General features: G+C 38.9%; 3 protein-coding genes across 3 annotated transcripts; 1 reads left to right on the top strand and 2 right to left on the bottom strand.

The window, feature by feature from the left end:
• Window positions 1-495: 495 nt before the first annotated feature.
• afmid (arylformamidase) lies at window positions 496-7,157 on the bottom strand. The gene is made up of 11 exons (XM_086296640.1): window positions 6,855-7,157; window positions 5,669-5,759; window positions 4,875-4,979; window positions 4,737-4,785; window positions 4,567-4,652; window positions 4,384-4,456; window positions 4,077-4,174; window positions 3,877-3,955; window positions 2,276-2,411; window positions 1,687-1,791; window positions 496-1,354 (listed from the first exon to the last, which is right to left on the bottom strand). The coding sequence occupies exons 1-11, from the start codon at window positions 6,879-6,881 to the stop codon at window positions 1,325-1,327; spliced, it is 879 nt and encodes a 292-aa protein (XP_086152766.1). The 5' UTR covers window positions 6,882-7,157; the 3' UTR covers window positions 496-1,324.
• A 367-nt stretch (window positions 7,158-7,524) lies between these two features.
• Window positions 7,525-11,009, top strand: tk1 (thymidine kinase 1, soluble). Its single transcript, XM_086296642.1, has 7 exons — window positions 7,525-7,772; window positions 7,912-7,943; window positions 8,342-8,455; window positions 9,026-9,119; window positions 9,733-9,822; window positions 10,101-10,220; window positions 10,556-11,009. Exons 1-7 carry the CDS (start codon window positions 7,701-7,703, stop codon window positions 10,733-10,735), a joined length of 702 nt encoding a protein of 233 aa, XP_086152768.1. The 5' UTR covers window positions 7,525-7,700; the 3' UTR covers window positions 10,736-11,009.
• Window positions 11,010-11,430: 421 nt separating this feature from the next.
• Window positions 11,431-20,351, bottom strand: syngr2b (synaptogyrin 2b). The gene is made up of 4 exons (XM_086296641.1): window positions 19,992-20,351; window positions 15,805-16,042; window positions 14,273-14,409; window positions 11,431-13,709 (listed from the first exon to the last, which is right to left on the bottom strand). Exons 1-4 carry the CDS (start codon window positions 20,109-20,111, stop codon window positions 13,434-13,436), a joined length of 771 nt encoding a protein of 256 aa, XP_086152767.1. The 5' UTR covers window positions 20,112-20,351; the 3' UTR covers window positions 11,431-13,433.
• Between the last annotated feature and the right edge of the window lie 1,039 nt (window positions 20,352-21,390).

Raw genomic sequence — 21,390 nt, 5'->3', positions numbered from 1 at the left:
GTACAACACTGCGAAGGGTTTTCATCCAAGGGTCAAAACAGTCCTAATATTGTGACTTACTCTAGTTGATCCATTTTCTTTTAAGCCTCTGAAAATGAGCAGCTATGCGAAAAACAATTGCTGTAATCCTTAAACACTTTTGTTAAAGCCCTTGAATTAAAGCTGAAAGTCTGCACTTCAATCACCGCTTGAGTTAAAATCTATCACTATCCAAAAACTTATGGGCCAAACTGTACAGTAAAACTGCTGCTGGAACTGCCTTTAGAACAATAAAACATCCCTGATTAGTTGCCATTTATAGTTTTCAATATAAATGAAGTATCTGTAATATTTTAAAATAGAATATTTCATTAGTTATACTGCACAAATATGTAATTGTTGTTTTCTAAGTACAGTAATGGATTTAGAGTCCCTCACTACCTTTGCACACTTGTATCCAAGTTTAAATCATTTCCTAAACAAGAAAACAATAAACAAAGATAAATTTGACTTGACGCTTCTCAAATATAAACATTTACTGATTGTTCTCTTTATAAGTAACGATAAACAGAACACAGTGTACATAGTCATGTAAACAGTTTTGTCAGATGTTAGAGTAATGGCCATAAGTAGTGATGTGCATCAGTTTCAGTTTTGTTGTATCTGCAATTTAAAATAACGCCTGAATATTCAGATTCTTGAACTAGATTATAATCAAATAAAAAGTGCAAAGACACATTATTTTCCTTATCAGCAACAACATATTAAAGTTCCCTGGGTGACATATAAGCATTGTGGAAGTTATAATAAAAAGCTACATTCGGTTTCATTATTGTTGACATAAGCTCCTATTGTTGTCCCCCCCAAAAAAAATACAATTCACAAACCAGACAGACCCACCCACACACAAACACCAGAAATATACCAAAACTAACAATAGACTTTGCAAGGTACGAGACAGGACAAACATTTTAAGAGATTACTTAACAGCTATTGTGCAAACTGAATCTAAAATTATAGTTTTACTACCATTGCCATTTTTATGTGACTTAGTTTTAGGCACACAATTTCATAGCATGGTGGCTGAAACATACAAAGCTTAGGCCTTAAAAAGAAAAAAAGAAGCAGTAACTACAGTGAACAAGGTCATAAACAGTGAAACTAGACATCAAAACAATCCACAGCACCTCACTGACAAAGGATCCAAATGGACACAAAATGTAGATTTACCAGAGTACAAATCTGAAACAATGCATATTTTAGTCAGTGTTGCTGCATGATGGCTCTGTTCAGAGGTGTTCGTTGATACCGACGTATGTTGATATTAGATGATGGATAAAACACCTCAGCTCTTCCCCATCATCTTCAGGAGAAGCTACAAAGAAACCAGAAATTAAGATGATGACAAAACGTATAGTCCATAAACATGTGCAGAAATGAGGTTAAAAACAACTACATTTGTTGAACATTTGATGAAAAGATAATCTACAGAGATACTTTTTTGACTTGTAAACTTTTAGTCTTTTTAGTAAAAGAGCGGCTGAATGTTAGGAGGTGAAATTTGACTACCGTAGACTATAAGTTAATACAGTATATTGATCTCATAAAGCTTTGAAAGACAGGGTGAGTGGTTAAAAAAAAAAAAAAAAAAAAAGCACTGACATTCATAATAATTTTCAATAACTTTGGTTTTATTTGCATATTTACCTTTGTTAGGTGATACTCTCCGTCAACCAGCTTTTCAATAATACTGAAGTGATCTGTATTCGCCACATCCTCCATGGTGACATTCAGCCCTGACGCCTCCAAAGTCTTAAAAGGAAATACAAGAGGTAGCAAGAAAAAGAGCAGAGGAAATATCAGATTTGCATAACAACATATTTAGAAAGTATATTGATGTTTCCACCAACAAAAGACACACGAAAAAGCCTGACCCCATGTTTCCGAGTCAGGTCATATTGCTTGTGATTTACATCTTAAAAGACTGTTGCTTGTTGGGTGGAGACACCAAATCACCACAAGGCCAGGAGATGATTTAACAGAATATTTTAGGAATGCACTAAATGTTGTTTATAAGAACAATGACAAGCATTTCCTAGCTTGAATTTAGATTTTTGGGAGCTTTTCTTGTATTGCAAATTGAATACGAGCTCTAATTGAAAATTGGACAAAACAAGCAGTGGAGCAAAGAAAAGGCATAACAAAGCATCAGAGTTTTAAAGGCTAAATCATTTATCTTGAATTATTCTTATACACCGATCATTAACTGCATCTGTTCTCAGACACGGGTACTGACTTTGTAAAATTCCTCAGACTGCTTGCGAAACTCTGGCGAGTCGTTCTCAGCAACAGCCACAACAATCTGACAGCTGCAGGAGGAGAGTTTGAGCTGAGGGACCAGCTTGCTGGGGCTGTTCCTAACTGCCACCTCCCTGCAAACAGTAGACACCCACGAGACAGAGGAATGAGGCACTGACTGGCACCACAGGCCAACGGAGGACACACGGATGAACACCAGGACATTTACACGCACAGTTTCTCCTTTGTGTTGAGCATCACGACATTCGTTCACACAATGCTCTTTACGTCACACGGACTGGCACTTAGAGCCAAATGCAAATGGATTACTGCAGGAGTCCTTAAACTCATTTGGACAATGACAAATGAGTTTAAGGACTTTTTAGATTTACACATTGAGATGGAAGACAAATGTGCACATCAACCAACCTCAGCTACCAAGTTTGAGAAAGTACGATAATTAAATTGGGAAATTGCATAAAGTGTTAACAAGTTGTGAAAGTCTAATTACTTTTTAAACCCAACTTCAGTTTGTAAACAATGGGATTACACCACTAAGCTTCCAAGGCAATCTCCAAACATTCAGGTGTGTTAGCACCAATTAATGTAGCCTCAAGAAGAGAAGCAGGCTAGGTCTGGTAACTTATTTCTAACTACACCCACTCTGTTTTTAAACACTGCTGAGAAGGTTAAGTGATTGGTTTAGTTTGTGTGTTAGAAAGAAATTTTCCTAAAACGTTAAGAACAGAAGTGAGGTTTAGCCAAACTTCAAGTGACTCAGTTTTACAGTTGATCCTGATCCGGCTCTGGATCCAGGAATTTCTGATAGGATTATTTACAACTATAACAACCATTACATAAAACACAAGACAACAAAGAAGTTAAATAAAAATTTTGAGACATCATATGAACGTTCTCTAGAACATACTCTTATTATGTCTGCAGCACATGTAGTAAAGTAGGACAGCTTAAGAGGTAGGTTGCTAGCTAATTTTGAAAGGTTAAACTGTAACACCATAATTTTCCTGTTATTCATAAGAGTCCAGCTTACTTTATCTGTATATGTAAATATTAAGATACTAGTTAATAACGAATTTTAAAGGGCTTTGAGGCCTTAAGCGCTCATAATAAACAATAAATTGGGCAAAACTGGTGAATTTGGCCTTTATCAGGGCGTATTAACTTAGATCTGTTTTTGGTATAATAACCAACTAGAATGTAACTTCAACATTAAAGGGAAAAAATAATTTCCAGTTATTCACTTTTAGAATTAGATTTGGATCATTTCCCCCTTGAATGGACAATGTTGCTGGGAATACATCTGCTGGACTACCAAAAAGACAGGGCTTCAACAGATGTTCAGTTGCGAGTATACTATGATACCGCATTCCTGCATCAGTCGCTTTCATTAATATATTAACTTTTTGAAAACCGCCGTCTTTAAGTATAACTACTGTTACCAAGCACAGAGTCTATGTCCACATTGGTGTTTCTAAACTCAGATAACTGTAAAAAGTGAGTTGCAAACACAACAGGGATGGTGTATGTAGTTGTACTAAACAAGCTATCCCGCAGTCTGTAGTGTAGTGAGGCACCTACTCTGTCATCTTCAAAGGCTCGTTGACGTAGGTGGACAAGATGGGCAGGAGGTCATAGATGCCACTCACAAGAAAAGCACCTAAAACACAATCAGAAAACAAAAATGTATCATGTTTTAACCTCCTATTTTATTAATACTGAATTACTTCTGCCTTATTATATTACTGATTACATGTCCCGTTTCAACTGACAGCCTTCACCTTTAATCTGGGGAGTGATGCTGTACTGCGACCAGTCAGTTGAGAGGACCATTGCAGCCAGGTGTGCCCCAGCAGAGTGGCCACACAGGTACAGACCACTGAGTGAATCATCAGAACGACACACAGTGCGTTTACAACAGAGGCAGTGACATTTTAGTCAGCTGCAAATACAATTTCATTAGATTGGGAGGCTTTAAGATGACATCCTTCAAGCCTGACGATGATGAGCTTTCACATTCTTCATCATCAGGTTTAAAGAACTAAAGAAATACAATCCAATCCAAATATAAAAAACAAGCAATGCTACCTGATGTGAGAATACTGCTGAACGACAGACACAATACTCCTGCGAACTTGTGATACCATCAGGTCCATGTTACCTGAAAAGAAAGGTCACAACAGGAAGCTGACATTTTTCAGTTCATCTTCTTAAATCATCCTTTTTCACCTGAGAGAACGGAAACAATACTGTCAAAAATGGAAAGACTACCTTTGGGGGCAATGTCGTAACCGACTGCAACCACCACTACACCTTTATCAATGAGCGGAACAGCCATGAACCCAGACTCCTCTTTGCTGTGTGACCACAAAAACCCAAAATGAATGACCCAGAAATCGAATTATGGTTAGAAATGTAGAGATTCCAGCAACAGCACAGACCTGAGAAACTGCCAGTAGCCTCCATGTATGTAAACAACAAGGTGGACATCTGAAAGAGAGAGGATGAGGCCTGTTAATCCTATACCAGCTCTGTACCTGGAGGATAACAGTGTGTGGGGCAACGATGCATGTCCGTACCCAGAGAGTTGATGTTGGGTATATAGACGTCCAGTTTCTCTCCATCTCCTTCCCCATATGGGACATTGAGTAAAGTTTGAGCCATACCACGGGCTCGCTCCGTACCTGAACAGCAGACAGCATTAGGTACAACGCCATGATTACAGATACAAAGAGACCAAATGCATGTTTGTCTACTGCTGACAAATTAATTAGAAATCATTCTGAGCAATGCTGCGTATTTTCATATCAGTAGACTGTTTTCTGTTTAAAGAAAAAGATTTTACCACTTAAATTAAAAACATTTATCAAAAATGAAAACAGGCAAAACTGGTGATTTCTATCAGGAAAAGGGTCTCAGGTTTAAGACTTATAGATCTAAAAAAAAAAAATGCCCCAAATATGTTTATAGCCCTTAAAACTACACGTATGATGACAGAGAGACTTATTAGCATTACTTATTCACTGAGGTTTTGTTTTTAAAAAGTACTCACACTACATTAAATATCCAAAATACGTAGTTTTATGCGTAATATGCACAGGTGTAGGATCTTGTAATCTGGCAGATTAAAGAGGAAGTCTTAGAGTAAGTCATTAAGCACTGTGAGTGTTTTTATAAATGCTGCACAATGAAAAACTGTAGCTTCTCTGTCAGAATGCGTGTCAAAGCTTCAAAGTAAGGCACAAATAATCGACCCGGACACAGATGTCCCCGAGTATCCGACATTTGGCACGACACCTGTGTTCCTGCTGCCCTGCCTGTTCGCCACAGCCGGGTTTCACAGTCGTGTGTATCCAGTTCACAACAAACCCACCTTCCTTTAAAGCCTTCACGTGGGCTTTGATCACGTCGTCGGCCGACATCCTGGGGGACCACCTGCTGGGGGAATACTGCCTCTCGAGCTCCTGCAAGAGAGAGAAACTCATGAGAGCTGCGCGGCCATGAAAGAACAGACACCAACCACCATCAGCCGGCGACCAGCGACGTAAATACGGTGAACAGCGCCTTCTGCTGCCGCAATTACACCGCTGCTTTGGTGCTTATATTACTCCAACTTCTTTTTATTGCTATCAGAATGGGAGTCCTGTGATATAGTTGTGACGAAAACATTAAAAAAAATATTTGGAAGGTGAAATAGGTGAGTGAAATTACACCAGGGCTGCTAAAAAAAAGAAAGGAAAAAAATTCTACTGAAAAATATTATAAAATGCACACTGCAGGAACTGTCCACTACAGTTAGACTGTGTATTGGGCATTGTTATCTGACAATTACTTTTACAAACTATAGTAGTGTACGTGTTATTCTGTTTTATTTTGCTTTGTTAAATTTATTTTAGTAAGGAAGTAAAATGTATTTATATAGCACTTTTTAAGACAGCAATCTATTACAAAGTGCTTTACAGGGAATATAAAGACATGTCAGACACACCAACTTTATAGAGGCACTTCATCACATTATATTCAGCTTTTTATATAATTTCTGTATATTTCTTTTGTTGTAGTTTATTTAAACTTTTTATCGGTCTTTATTACACTATTTAACAGAATTCTTTTTTTATTTGAATATTTTACCTTATTAAACTATTTTGTTGTGTGACTTTGTATTTTTTATTGCTCTATTCTTTTTTATTAGACTATGTTGTTGTGGGTTGTGTTTGAGTTTTGGCTGCGATATCGCAGTAATTTCCCAACTTTAGGGATCAATAAAGCATATCTTACAATCCAAAGTACCAATATCCGGGTGTTTGCCCTCTATGGGGGATTTAATTGCGCACTCCATTTTCTCATTACACGGAAGATTAAAAAAATAATAGCAGAAAAACATGTCTTATAGGTTTTATATTACTGCCCAAGTCTGTTGTTTCAGTAAGCCAGGTAATTTTGCAGACGGTTCCTAACTCAATCCTGTGCAGGGTGGGTGATCTCTACTTGTTTTCACACTGAATTAAGACTGAACTAATCCTAGAAAAAACAAAAAATCATAAAAATTAAGCTCTTACGTCTTTCTTCATCTCTGTCCAGTGCATTATTTTTTCTCCTGTGGTGTTTAAAGTCGTCGCTGGCTGATGAATACAGAAGACGTGCTCTCTACTGTGGACTGAACTTCAGACTGACCCTCATTTCAGAAAAGTTAATAAATCAGCCATGTCTATTGTGGACGTGGTCGTTTATAGATCAGAAATGTCAGACAGGGAGTGGTAGAGGCTTAAAACCGTATTGTTTACTTTACAAAAATGGGAAGTAACGGTTGCTAAAAGCTACATTTTCTTTATTTATATCTAGTTCCGGGATTTGATCAAACGTGACCTAAAGCACAGCTATGCAGGAAGTAGAGCTTAACAAACAGTGCAGGTGACACTAATGTAATGTCGAATAAACCTACACTACAATGAGCCATAGGACAAGTAATAGCATAAACTATAAATTATTCAATTATTTATACTCAACATACAAACATCACTTACATTATTTTACGTAAGCGCATAGGGGTCTTACTTTACAAATATTAACATAAAACTGTAAATTATTAAAGAAAATATGCGCTTTTAGCCTAAAAAAGAGAGCTTTTCTTTAGCCCTCCATTTTTTAGGCTAACGAAACACCCCTCTTGGCTCTGATTGGTCAATAGTGGCAGACATGAGCCGTTGAGCCTGTTTGGCTCAAACTATATCACGTGACTCTGTGCTGATTGGTGGAACTGTGGATAAATCCGCTGACAACTGCCGGCGCGGCAAATTCAACTTCTTGTGTCCTGACTACGTTATCGTTTTGTTGATAGTAGCGGTTGTAATTACCTGGTTTTTTGTCTGTTATTTTTTTTATTACTAAGTTATTGTGTATTTTAAATGAACATGGACTGCGTAGATTTCCCAAGAGTCCTACCAAACTCACCGAGGAAAGCCCGGGGACAAATTCAGGTAGGTGTCTACAACAAAAATTACCCTCAGGTAATTAAGAAAATATAAATAACTTTAAACGGTGCATACCTGTGGTGATAAAAACTGTTATCTAACCGACTTTCACGTCCTGACGTCGACTCTTTGTTGTCGTTTGCAGGTAATTTTTGGACCTATGTTTTCAGGCAAAAGGTGGGTTATTCACTTATAAACCTAAAGAAAGCATTTTTAGAGCCGTTAATTAGCCAGTTTTTTACGTGCCCAACGTGTAAAATTATGTTAAAACAAACTATATGAAGATTTTCCGCCCAAATCAAAACTTCCCGCCAAATTCTGCATTGTTTATCCGGCTCCCATTCATAAAAAACAGTTCATGTTACTGTACAGCGTACAGTTGATACACATTAATACAGCATATGGTACATTTTAACGATCAGTGCACAGATTTTTGCACTATTTTCATACTAATCATGTTATGTAGCATTCGTTACCGCGCTTACGTGTATAGTGTCTGCACTATAGTTTTATGTCCATGTAGAAAATAAACATCCAGCTTTAACTGATGTTTGCAAACTTTATTTATTCTGCAGCACTGAACTGATGAGAAGAGTGCGCCGTTTCCAGATAGCCCAGTACAACTGCCTGGTGATCAAATATGCCAAAGATACACGGTACTCCGACACGGGCATGGCCACTCATGACAAGTAAGCCTCGTTTTTTCTGTTTACTTTGTTGTTTAGCTGAGCTGTTCATATCCACAGAAATACCCTCTGGTTTTCATAATAGGAGGAAGAGGAGACATTAGCCCAATGCAGTCTTGCTTAGTAGTTCATTTTTAATTTGTGCACAGCTGCATGCAATTTTCCGACAAGTACACCTTAGGCTGGAAGTGCTCTCTCTGGACACATTAGTTCTTAACAATAATTTTGTTATACAGCAGAGGTAGAACACCTGAAAGCATAATCCCACTGATTGTCTTCATATAATAATGAACATCAAACAAATACAGCAATTAAGTAATTCTCTAAAAGGTGAGTTTTAATAAAAATAGAGGAGAAGCTGCGTTTGCTGCTTCCTTTTACCTTAATCCAAGTTATGACACGTTAGCACCAGCTGACCTCTAGTGGTGAGACTTCTCAGATGTGCATTTTCCTGTGGAGGAGTTAGTGTGCAAATGGATTGTGTAAATATTTCAGCAGGTCAGTCACAGCAAATGCAATGACTGCACATCATCTGTCTGAAGTTAAGTTCCTTCTCTCTGGTACATCTTTTAGAAGCACAATGGAAGCTGTACCAGCAAATTGTCTGAGGGATGTGCGGCCTTTGGCACTACGAGCTTGTGTGATTGGAATCGATGAAGGACAGTTTGTAAGTCTATCTATATATTTACATTTTACATTTACCCCATTGTTTTTTGTTTTTTTCTCTCTCCTTTTTTGAAAAAAATCCTATACTGCTACCTTTCTGACTTTAAAATAAAGTCCTTCTTTCTTTTTTTTTATTAGATATTTTGATAGACATTTACTTTGTTTTTATTTATTTTTCCATTTTAACTAATATATTGGGTTTATTCAGTTTTGTTGTTTTGGTTTCTTACACTCTTAAAATTTTAATAGCCATTGTGCTATTTTTTTTTAATTTATTTATTTTATTTTCTCTAGCCTTGTTTTTAGTTATTTCTTTTATATATTTTTACTTTTTTCATCCATTTTCTTAAAATTTTGGATTTAAAATATTTAAAGTAATTTCTGAATTTCATTTGATGTGCTCCCTTAGGCTATTCTAAACTTACATTTTAGCTTATTTTTAATTTATTTAAAATTGGTCGTCACTGAATCTTGTTTTGTTACTTTGTCAGCCATCTGAGGTTGCTAGTTGCACTAGCCTGAATGACCAGTGCTTAAAAAAATTATTTGATTTAATAGGTCTTTACTTGCATAGAGACCTTCATTAAATACTCTCTGCTTCCTTCATGTTGCAGTTCCCAGATGCTGTGGAGTTTTGTGAGGAGATGGCTAATTTGGGGAAGACAATCATTGTAGCTGCCTTAGATGGAACCTTCCAGAGAAAGGTGAGTAGTGTCCACATATCGGTGTGATACAGGTAGACTGTGGCTGCTGCAGGGCAACACCAAGCACCGCTCTGGGAAAAAGGGGTAACAAAATGTCCCAGACGATGAACATTTTTAAGGAAATGCTGAACAATCTGCAGGAGCAGAACTGATGCAGACGGCTCAATGCGCTCATTATTCCACACTACATTGTCTATTCTTTTCTTGTAATGCAATTATACCTCTGTTCATTCAGTGATATTGACTGTGCTTTTCTGCTGTCCTGCACATTCTTGTAGGCGTTTGGAAACATCCTGAACCTTGTTCCTCTGGCGGAGAGTGTAGTGAAGCTCCACGCTGTCTGCATGCAGTGTTTCAAAGAAGCTGCCTACACCAAGAGGATAGGAGCTGAAAAGGAGGTGAGGAGGCATAACTGAGGCTGTGATAAAAGAACTCTTCAAAGGGTGGTGATGAGACAGACTTAGTGTCTGTATGCAGTAAATATATTAAAAACATAAAAGAAGTGTTCACTTATATTTAATTAGTGATTCTGGATTTAACTGGAACTAACCGATCTTTGATGAGCATGATGCTGATGACTTCAAACGAATGAAAATATGCCATAGAAAATCCAGTGATATAAAATGAGAATTTTTCTCACCATTTCCTGTATTTTCTCCAGTGCTTTAGAGTTGGAGATGGAGAGTCTGCAATAAATCTGTTGTATACTTATAAAGTCTTGTCTGTGTCATAGGTGGAAGTGATTGGTGGAGCAGACAAATATCAGGCGGTGTGCAGAAAGTGTTACGGAGGTCTGATGGTTGACAAAGAGAACAGTTCTCCCTTCAGGAACGAAACTCCACAAAATGCCCTCATAGGAAAACTCGTGGACAGCGGTGTTCCCAGGAAGCTCTTCTCCTCTCTACACCTCTGAAGACGAAACAAAGACTTGGTGTACAAGTTCAGACATTTAATCGTGTGTGTGTGTGTGTGTGTGTGTGTGTGTGTGTGTGTGAGCAGATTGCAGAGTAAATGGGTTTTTATTTGAAATAACTGAATCTTTAATTATTTGTATGTCTGCTAAAGAATATGATCAAATCAGATTATTTGGTTTGTATTTGGTGTCTATTTGATAGATATATATATATATTATTTACTTGATGCACTTAATAACCTTGAATCTAAGTAAACAACCTGCTGTCACAGAATTCAGTGTTTTGGTGATATCTGTAACATTAGTTTAGGTTGCTTTTGACATCTTGAACTGTAGCATTAGTAAATGTAAGGTGTTTAACAAATGTACTGACATTCACAAGGCCATACTCAATGGAAACACAGACTCAACGTTTTACTATATATTGTAAGTAAAATGTGTGGTTAAACTCTTTGCCATTTCTGTGGAATTCTTTACTTTTAAGATGTAAATGTTTAGTGCATACTGTGATATGTAATTACCGGTAAATACACTCACAAGCATCTGAGGCCTAAAATAACCTGTTTAAATCCAGGCAGACTCAAAGGCTGTGCTGTGAGCTGTCATGTTGGGATGGGAAAGTACAGCATATCCTCTGCAAACTATATTAAATTTGTACTACTGCAGCAAATTAATGACGCAGCATGCACAAGACGCCTGAACCTATGACTTTATTCAACAGTTGTGCATCTGTGACATTGGCACGAAGGCAAAAGAAACTGAACTTGATCAAAAACAAAACAGGAAATGATAGAAAAACCAATGAACCAAGCACAATTTGATCAGTGTTTATAAAACTTGCAGACCATGCAAATCAAACCAGTCTCGCATCTAAAACATGAGGCTATGTGCATTAACCCAGTTATGATTAACATTTAAGCAAAAGCACAAATGCAGGATACTTTGTACTTGATACGTGCAGCAAATAATCACTTTACATTTTTGTCACTGAGGCAGATATGGCTTACTTTTGAAGCTGCAAACAGGAAATAATGTTAAAGAAAAAAAAATATAGTTGAATCATTTCAAGCTCCTTTCACTGACAACTACGGGTTGCCAATTTTGATTTCAGAACTTTCAACAGTATGGAAATTAACAAAAATCATTCACGCACAGCAGTGAGGGCAGCTGTGATGCACAGCTGCTTAACCTTAAAATAACTTCAAGATTTAATCATGGCACAATTTACTATCATTCACCATCTTACATATGTCATTCAAATTTCTCCCTTTGATGCACAAATGATAAATAAGCAATGTTTTCATACAGTTGGCTTCAGTAATTTATGCACATCTTTAAAGGAACAAACCTTATTCCCCATCCACGGATATAAAAGCAGAAGCATAAGAAAAATGTTTAGTGAGTATGAGCCCATCCAACTGACAATTCAGAGTTTGCACACCCACGCCAAAACTGATGCCAGGCCAAGTTTTGAGTGTAATCAGATCGACAACAGCTGAGATTAAAAACCAGCAAACATTTAACTGTTGGGCACAAAGCAACATTGCATAACCCCAGATTTTCTAAGTGTATGTGGTGGATGCACATGTTGCAAATTAAGCACTTATTCTGTAACTATACTAACACACTGGGTATATTTCCTCTCCCACAGTGAACACTAAGAAGCAGATAATAATCAGTGTTGAGGAAACAAAATGTCACTGAGACCTTGGAGGAAGTGTGAGGCTGATCTGTTCACAGGCTAGCAAGAAAGCATTGTTAATGGCAGTTAATAAATTACTCGTCTGTATTAGGATATGGTAAATCTGTTCAATGAATGCATAGTTGTGTAGAGTCTCCTCCCCCCTCTCTATCTTAAAGGTGGGATCAAAGTCCAATGAACGCTGCTGCAGGCTGGAAACATTTAACCAATTTTTTTTACAAACACAAATCTGCTGTATTTGCCTCAGTCAGACTTGATTAAATTCAGGGTCCTCACAGTTAGTAAACATGGAAAAGAATACATTTATGGATAGATAATTTTATGGTTGTATGTAGACTCCCAAGTTTCACAAAATACAATTCTGTCAGAATTTGGCTTTACAGTAGTTTTTCACACTAACAGTCAACTCGCATTTGCAAATTAATTTAATACCTCGTAAACTAGTTGCATCTCCACAGGCTTAATAAATTGAACAAACAAAACAAAACAAAACGTATGACCAAATAAGAAAATATAATCAGCCACATACAACCATGAAAATGGCAGTTTTACTTGTGAATTGTTTGTATAAATGCATATCCTCAAGTTCCAACAGATTCATGAGCAAAACATTAAATGCTGGCCTCTTCCACTTGTGGCTGTCATAAGCACTCTTCATAATGTCACATTATGTGACCCTCTTCTACCTCCAGGATCTGCTCATTTGAGGTAAAAGTTGCATCTTTGCACAGGGGTCAAAGGTCAGATTACCCAATCATCAGCACTAATCTCAGCAGTCAGCCTGATGTCTTAAGACCTGATCACAGACCCACTGACGTAAACAGCAGTGTTCCTCTTCTCTAACATGGAGTTGCACTGCTCAGGCTCTCAAATCTGACATCGTTAAATCAGCGTGAAACCACATCAATATGATATAGCTCTGCGGGTGTGCAGTGCAACTGCAGTCAGTCCACCGACAGACGAACACCACCTGGCCCATGTGACCTCCCCTCTGTCTCAGTAGGTGGGCGGCTGGTAGCCGGCATCTACCTTGGGCGGGAGGTTTTGGGCGAGAGGAGGCTGCTGTTGGATGTCAGGCAAATTGCTGGGATAGGCTGTATAAGTAGTGGGGGTGTAAGTGGTGGGGGTGTAAGTGGTGGGATTGTAGGAGGTGGGGGCATAGGTTGGAGGATAAGGGGTGGCAATATCCGGCACCGTCTCCGTGTAGGTAGGGATGGCAACATCCTTTACACCATGGCGGAAACGACCCAGGGCGAAGTATGTTAGGATTCCCTGCATGATGAGAATAAAAATGATGAAGTCATTCAAGCTTCTGTGAAAAATGTGCAAGTAATTAATCACACGAGAGGCCGATGAGCATTTTTTTCAGCAATAACAGAAATAATGCAAATTTTACACAAGATTAAAAAATTAATGGGAGACACTCATTATGCACTGATGAGCCAAAAACACTGAGCATTCCTGCCTAAAGTGTTAAACCTCTGTTTTCTGCCAGAAGCAGCTCTGACCTGCTGAGGAATAGGCTAGAAATACAATTTGAAGGGCTCTGTGGTATCTGGCACCAAGATTTAAGCAGCTCTTTAGAGTGGACTTATTAGGCTTTTCCTTATCCTCTGTCATAGATACACTGTTATCTTAATCTTAATGAAAAGCTACAAGACTGGGGTTAACAAACACATCTAAGGGAATCAGTACATTTTCTAAAATGTTAAAGCACTCTTTTAAATCAGAAAAAAGCATCATCAAGTACACAATCAAAATATCTACAAAATACTTTCAAAACTAAATTTTACTGAATGATAAAGTGACTAAATCAAAGCCGCAATCCCACTCACCCAGGTGGCGATAGAGAAGAAGGAGAAAGCTATGGTGGCACGTGCGGCGTCTTTGGGGATTGAGTGGTCATCGGGAGTTTTACTCCACTGACTGGCCAACAGGCAGAAACACACAAACCACAGGAAGGTCCACACTCCTAAAACAAACATCCAGAGAAACAGACGCACAAATGATCACCTTTTCCTCACTGGATGGAGGAACAGAAGCGTTCAGCTGAAAATACAGATATGAAAAGATAAACAACAAGATTCCCCCGTCTCCATCTGCTCGCACGAAAACGCGCCGTTTTTCCAAACTAACACTCTTTTGTTTTCCTGAAGAATGGCTGACTGTGGAAAGCCGATGTCTGTTTATTTTCATCTGAATATGTGAGGTCATACTCCTCCTCCACCCTGCAGCTCATTCCACGTCTAATGTTGCAATGATGAATACTGCGTTATGTCAGGGAAACAGTCAGCAGCCTGTCCCAGATTACACCAACACTCAGAGGCTTTCGACATGAACAAGTTCACGCTTTAGGAACAGCTTGAATGCATGAATCACTCACTTTCTTGCGTTTTTGACGATGGTGGTGAAAACACTTCAATCTATAATCTCCATAAGATGCTCAATTAGTTTATGATGTGATGACTGCAAAGGCTGTAGCCATTTAGCTCATGCCAAGTGGATGCGAGTATCATCTTGAAAGAGAGCACTCCCATCAGGACGCGAATGATTCAGAGAACCAAGTTTAAAGAAGAAAGAAGCGCCATTTCAACAATACGTTTGAGTTTATCTAGGTCACTGAAATGAATGAAAGAAGAAACACATATTTCTGACCTCAAAATCGGGAAATGTTCTGTTATTTTATTGTTTATCATAATTTGGTGTAGTATGAATGGCAATGGGAGAGCTCTTTAGCCGTAGAAAAAATAAATAAATCTAAAACTTGTGAAAACACAGTTAAAATGCAAAAATCTATGCCTTCCACATTGCACATTGTCCAAAGCCATCCAGTGGACCAGACCTGAGTCTTTATTGGGCCCATTCTGGTCACTGGGCCTTTATGTTTGACACCCTTGCATTATAGGATTAAAGGTGATCACTAAGAGGTACTTTGTATTAACATGTAGTGACCCTTCCCTCTATGTCAGGAGTGGGTAATTCATATTCCCAAGGACAGATGCTCCAAAGGGAAACAACAGCACAAACAGAGTCGAGGGTACAATTCGGTGACTCTAATTAGCAGAGGTGAGGCCCAGGAGATAGCAATCACCTATCAATCAAAGCAGCCATGCCCCAACTTTAACTCTTCACAGAATCCAAATGAGTGAGTTCTAAAAATGGTTTCGCCCTCTTTACAGCTGCTACGAATAGATAAATTACATATAGAGGCTGAAACTATGTTTGCACCAGGCTGTAAACACACTTCTGCAAACACACCCACCCACTTTGCATCACCACCAACTATTTTGCCTGTCATTGCCTCAGGTTTTTCTGTCAGTCTCTTCTTCCTTGTGCAATCTTTATAAAAATAAACGTTCATGCTCACCAGAGAATCCCAGGTCAGCAACGACAGCAAACCTCCTCTCCTCTGCGTTGCTCATAAAAGGCAGGTAAACGTCCAACACGAGGAAGGCCACACATGCCAGGAAAGCAATCACCCCGATACCGACTGCATAATGACACGCCGAGTCGTTGTGATTGAAGATGCATTTGGTCTCAGCTTCGTAGGGGGTGTTGACGTAGCCCTCTCCCGTGATACAGGCAAACACCACCATGGCAAAAATCTACAGAAAAAGAGAAAAGAAGGCGGGCATTAATGAAAACGAATGAAGAGTAAATAAACGCGGAATTGTTGGTAAAAGCTGATGTTTGCATCGCTCAAAATATCTCAAACTAATCAGGGTCCAGACATCCTCCTGGACTCAATTTATGAATGATGTGCAGGGATATCTCAGCCCTGGCAGAGGTGTCCAGTCTTAAGATGATCTTGTTTGACTTAATGTACATATAAACTTGTGACGCTCATAGCGAATTCAATAAGCTAAGAGTCAACAAAAACAGATATTTTTCTATCATGTGTAACATGTGCCGCAAATCCACCATTATAATATTGTTGTTTAAAAATAAAATTCATCCAATATGATGTTCGGCATGTACCACTGTGCCCTGGAGAGCTACAATAGGCTAGACGAAGATACTGTGTGAGCAGTTTGGAGATACTTTAGGTTTGTTAAACCAACAAGTTCTACTTTTTTCTTCGTGGTTTAAAATAGAAGAAAAAAAAAAAACACCCAGAAAACCTGATAAAAATGCAGCGGCAGCTCTGTCGCTGTCAGCTTCTTGCTCGCTCTCTCTTTAACATTTGTCAGGGTTATTGTCAGTTACAGTAACATTATCATCCTTTACTTGTTGTCTCCAATCATGCACACGGTGAAACAGACCAGAGGAGAGAAACCAGCATGACTTTAAACGACAGGAAAACGCAGAAATGACTCTCATACCAAACTACAATGACAAAAAAATACAAATATTTTTTCTTGGTTGCACTATGCATTATTTAAGTAACTGATGAATAGTTACATTTATGTATTTATTTACTTGTTACATTTTGTTTCAGTCGTTTTTATGCCATGTCTGATGTTTACTTATAGTTAGGAATAAAGTTTATGAATTTTACACTGGACACTTTGTATTGCCAAGAACCCAACGACATCAGTGTTAGTACTAAAGAAGTGCTGTATCACTGTGTGTCTGTGTCTCTGCATCAAGCAGAGGTTGGATATTTAGAGTGAAGGTCACCAAAATGGGCAAAATGGATGGAAAACAACAATCTGCATTTTAGATATGCTGTTGTTAATAAACATAAAACCAAGAAAAGATCTTCACCTGTCTTTGGATCTGTGAGTTCAGTGTAGCTTACAGAACGTTGGCGTGCAGATCAAAAATTAAACCTGTTGGGCAAGTAAAGAACTTTGTGCTTTCAAATGTTATTTGTTTTTCAGACCTTCAAACGTGTGAAGGTGTTTAACTCTTTGCAGGCATTACATGACCTTTTCAGCTCCTTCCAGACAGCCGTTGTTCTAACTTTATGAAAAATGAAAGTTCCTAGAAAATACGTAATGTGCTGTAGCATGAAGGCAACATGTAAAATACTTTTTAAGCAGCCAATTCTTCAATGTGTTTTTGTATGCAACAGCTGGAAGTAGGATCAAAAAGAGGCTTGTTTTAGAACTCATGTGAGAAAGTTAGCAAACACCCCCAGGTTTGTCTTGTCTTCACACCACATCTATCAAAATGAAATGAAACTGTTTAGCAACAACAAAGTCACAAAAGCGGGTGATTTTTGTAGAAAATGGACAAGCTACATAATTATAACATAACATCTTTTCTTACTATCAACCCCTGAAATATGGACTTTCCTTCATGTTAGTATGTGGAGTGTTTATTCCCTCTGACAGGCTGTCCCGTGGTTGGCTTCTCTGTGCTCTGGTTACCCACCTAACCATGTGACCTACTTCTGAGTGCAGCTGCCTGCCATGTGATTCCTGAGATGCCACCAGCTCCCTAACATTGCTTATAATGAGATCTGGGAGGAGGACAGAGAGAGACTGTTTAACTGGTGGGAAGGGAAAGAAGGCCAAAGTCCTGCTGGTGGGATGAAACCAACGATACAGAAAATAAGCTGCAGACAGAGACATTGGAGAAGTGAAAAGCGGGGAGGGGGGTTCCCTAAAATGGAACAAAAGTAAGACAGGGACTTTCAGAGGAGTAGATGGAAATTTTTGTACATTTTTAAAAGAACTGAAAGTATTTGTGCAATGAATAACAAATGTCGAACCGACGCACAAGTGTCACATGTTGATTTGAACTTTCAGTCAATAAGCAACGCAAATAAGATTTGTTTGGATGACTTGTTTTTGCATTAAACCTAAATGACACGCATTTAGTTACATAAATATACTGCAAATATACTGTTTCAGGGAAGGTGTAGCTACTTTTAATGGCCAGGAGCGAGTGTATGCCCTTTTTTGTTTCAGGTAAGGCTGTTATAGCCCTTCCACCCAAAAAGCAAACAAACAAACAAAAAACCCAAAACAAACAGGTGTGTAAAAATATGTAACAATACAAGTGATCAAAATAACAAAATATAAAGACTCTGTGGAAAAGAAACAACTGGACATACCCTTTATACAGGAAATGTCTTAAGTTTGTGGTCAGATTGGTCAAAACTGATATTTAAACAACAGTTGCTGTTCATACTTAGAAAGGTCTCTCAATCATATGGAATTATAAGTGCAAACTCAGGAAGGCATGTAGGAAGTTTGCCCTGGAGAAGCTACGAAAAGCAGTAAGATGACTGAATGTAAGGTGAGTCATATTTACTAAGAAAACTGGTATAAAATAGGAAGATAAATCCCACAATCATGTTGTTGGAAAGTTCTGGGGAACTGGAGGCGGTTTGCACTTCTCCTTTTCCCATGTTTTGGAGCACACTATGTGGTAATGCGGTATTCTAATAAAGGTTAAACTGTGTTGAATGATATTGCAAAAGTTTTTGTAAAAAAAAAAAAAAAAATTGCTTAGTTACAACAGCCGGGCAACATATTCCATTCACTGGTACACAATTCATTCGTGACACACAATATTGCAATAAATGCCAGCGTTAATGGAAAATGAAAAAAAAAAGTTAAATAAAAACTATAACACTGGTCCCAGGACCAGGTGTGCTCCTCTTTTGTGCAATCATACATGCAGGTGTCATTTTCTAAGATTAAAATCACCAGAGATACACAGTGATCCAGCCTGGAAGAATCTGAGATGAGCACAGCTGCACTGCATATGTGTGCCAGTCACAGGGGGAGATCAGTAGCAGACATTCAACAAGCATAACAGAGTAGCGGGTGTCACCTTACCTGCCTGTTAGCCCCTGTTTACCACTGACACACACATGCACACAGACAACAGCTACAGCCAAGGGCACAGTCTGTCCTCATCTGCCACACTAAAAACTGTTCACTCTGCAGATTAATGTGTGCGCTCGTCTTTGCCCGGGCCTGTCCTGCACGGGAGAATATTAATCTTCATTTACAAAGCACACGACAGTCAAGCTTAGTACATTCTGTGGAGATGTCGTAGCTCGATTTCAACTAGGAAGTGTTCAAGGACAGAAAACGGTCCTTCGGTGTCTGCTCAGTCACTCAGGGTTGCACAACAGTATGTTTTTCACTATATCAACGGTCTCATTGAGATTCATTTAGGACTTTGCACATCCCAAATTCTGCGTGCCTTAAGATTTACCCAGCAACAGGTGATTAGGGCTGTAAAAGTTCCGAGAACTTTCTCTCAGCACGATTTCCCCTTTTTAATGTAAACACCACCTACTCTGACGCTTCAGCCTCGAATAATAAAGACTTTTAAAAACATCGACTTCCATCCGCTGTGTGAAGTGAAATTATGAGAACGTAATCTTGTGGATTATAAGGAGTTAATTATTAATGCCGATATCTGGCAGGTAGTGTTTTCCCGGAAGTGCAGTTTTCAGTCAGCAGCAGCGGGGGTGACCTGCGGCGCTGTCACGGAGAGTCTTGCTGTAAATACGACGCCCGCCGGAGGAAGCGCACAAAGCTGCCCGCTGTCCCGCGGCATTACCAACATATCTCATCTTCACCTCTGTGCGCGGACTTGCTCACATACCCCGCTGGACCTTTAGTTTCAAACACAAACAGCACTCACCCAGCTGAGAAAGCGCACGATGGTCTGAGGCTGGCGGATAAACTTGTAAAAGTCGAAACCTCCTCCTGCGAGCGCAGCTCCGTACGCACTTACACCGCCCGTCTCCTCCATGTCTGCCATTCAGCCGATCCTCCGGTGCGAGTAGACCTAAGGGGAAAGCAACGCTCCGGTCACAGTCGACTAAAACTACCAGCTACCGCCGCCTCCTGCACTCAAGTGGGACCAGCTCGGAGACACCTGAGGTAGCCGCTGTGCGCAGAAGGGGCGGAGCTACACAGAAAACTGTGGCCAAGTTACTCTTCAGCGGGAAATACGTCGTAACAAAACTTGGTGGCGAAGTAACTATCAGCTACTGTGATTGGTCCGCTCAGGATTACCGACGCTTACTGCGCGTTTTCGGCTACTGCAGTCTTCAGCGAGAGAACAACAACCATCGCGATAATACGATCATAACAAAAATGATAATAATAACAGCGTCAACATAAGGACTCAAAAACGCAGACAAACTATCAGAACTGATGAGATATGGAAACGCTAGTGGGACAAATAAGTTTGCCTCTGAAAAACAAACACAAACACACACACACACACACATCCTTGCATTTTATATCTAAGTGAGGAAATCTAATTGACACAATGCGTTCCCTAAACCTAACCTTCAAATATGAATGTCTAACCTTTAGCCTAAACCTAACAAGAACTTAACACACTAACACTAAAACCACATTTTGAGCGTCAAAAATGCCTTCAAACTTGTGTGGCTCAGAAATTGGTTGGTTACTTATATTAGTAGATAGACTGTAGTGAACATGATTTATGAAGGGGTTATACATAAAATAAAGAAATAACTTGTTTTGAAGTATTTTTTAATTCTGCATATTTGTGCCAATATTGTCATCAGTCCAGTCATTTTTGGTTACTTCCAGTAAGTTTTTAGAACTGTGATGTTATATTTGTTACAGTTTCTGCTGCCCCCTTGGCTAGATCTCTCTTGAAAAACACATTTTTAATGTCACTGACACTTTTTACCCAGATATATAAAGAATATATAAAAGTCTGGTTGCAGCAGCTGCTTTTTGATAGGAATGCTCTTTCTGGCTCTAAATTACTTGATGTGATCGATATTTAGTGATATGACTCACCTATTTTTGACAGATTTTAGGTCAAAAAGCCATTTTTAAAAGCTTAAATTCCCTCAGTCATTTCTTGGCAAATACCGCCATGGAGGTAATGGTGTAGGGGTCATGTAGATTTCCCACTGAAGCATAATTCAGGAATGACCCTGTTTACCTGTTAAAGCTCTACAGAGGTTCCCTGCAGAAATCTTCATTTTCTGAGAGCCATTACTTACCAGAATTTCTAGAACTGGACCAATTACACCTACTGAATGGTTCTGCAG

Source organism: Aulonocara sp. 'chitande type north' Nkhata Bay, linkage group LG6 (assembly GCF_057382095.1).
Source record: "Aulonocara sp. 'chitande type north' Nkhata Bay isolate Kocher_YH1m ecotype deep benthic linkage group LG6, A_spYH_male_GT1.1, whole genome shotgun sequence".
NCBI lineage: Eukaryota > Metazoa > Chordata > Actinopteri > Cichliformes > Cichlidae > Aulonocara > Aulonocara sp. 'chitande type north' Nkhata Bay.
The sequence above is the reverse complement of the archived record's forward strand: the minus strand, read 5'-3'. Positions and strand labels throughout refer to the sequence as shown.

Coding starts and splice junctions, on each gene's coding strand:
- tk1 (XM_086296642.1), top strand. CDS start 7,701: ATGAACATGGACTGCGTAGATTTCCCAAGAGTCCTACCAAACTCACCG. Junction 8,456..9,025: donor GGCATGGCCACTCATGACAA/GTAAGCCTCGTT, acceptor TACATCTTTTAG/AAGCACAATGGAAGCTGTAC. Junction 9,823..10,100: donor ATGGAACCTTCCAGAGAAAG/GTGAGTAGTGTC, acceptor ACATTCTTGTAG/GCGTTTGGAAACATCCTGAA.
- afmid (XM_086296640.1), bottom strand. CDS start 6,881: ATGCACTGGACAGAGATGAAGAAAGAC. Junction 5,760..6,854: donor GGACAGAGATGAAGAAAGAC/GTAAGAGCTTAA, acceptor TCTCTCTTGCAG/GAGCTCGAGAGGCAGTATTC. Junction 4,175..4,383: donor CAGCAGTATTCTCACATCAG/GTAGCATTGCTT, acceptor TGATTCACTCAG/TGGTCTGTACCTGTGTGGCC.
- syngr2b (XM_086296641.1), bottom strand. CDS start 20,111: ATGGCAGACATGGAGGAGACGGGCGGTGTAAGTGCGTACGGAGCTGCG. Junction 16,043..19,991: donor TCGTGCGCTTTCTCAGCTGG/GTGAGTGCTGTT, acceptor CTTTTTCTGTAG/ATTTTTGCCATGGTGGTGTT. Junction 14,410..15,804: donor TGCTGACCTGGGATTCTCTG/GTGAGCATGAAC, acceptor TGTTTGTTTTAG/GAGTGTGGACCTTCCTGTGG.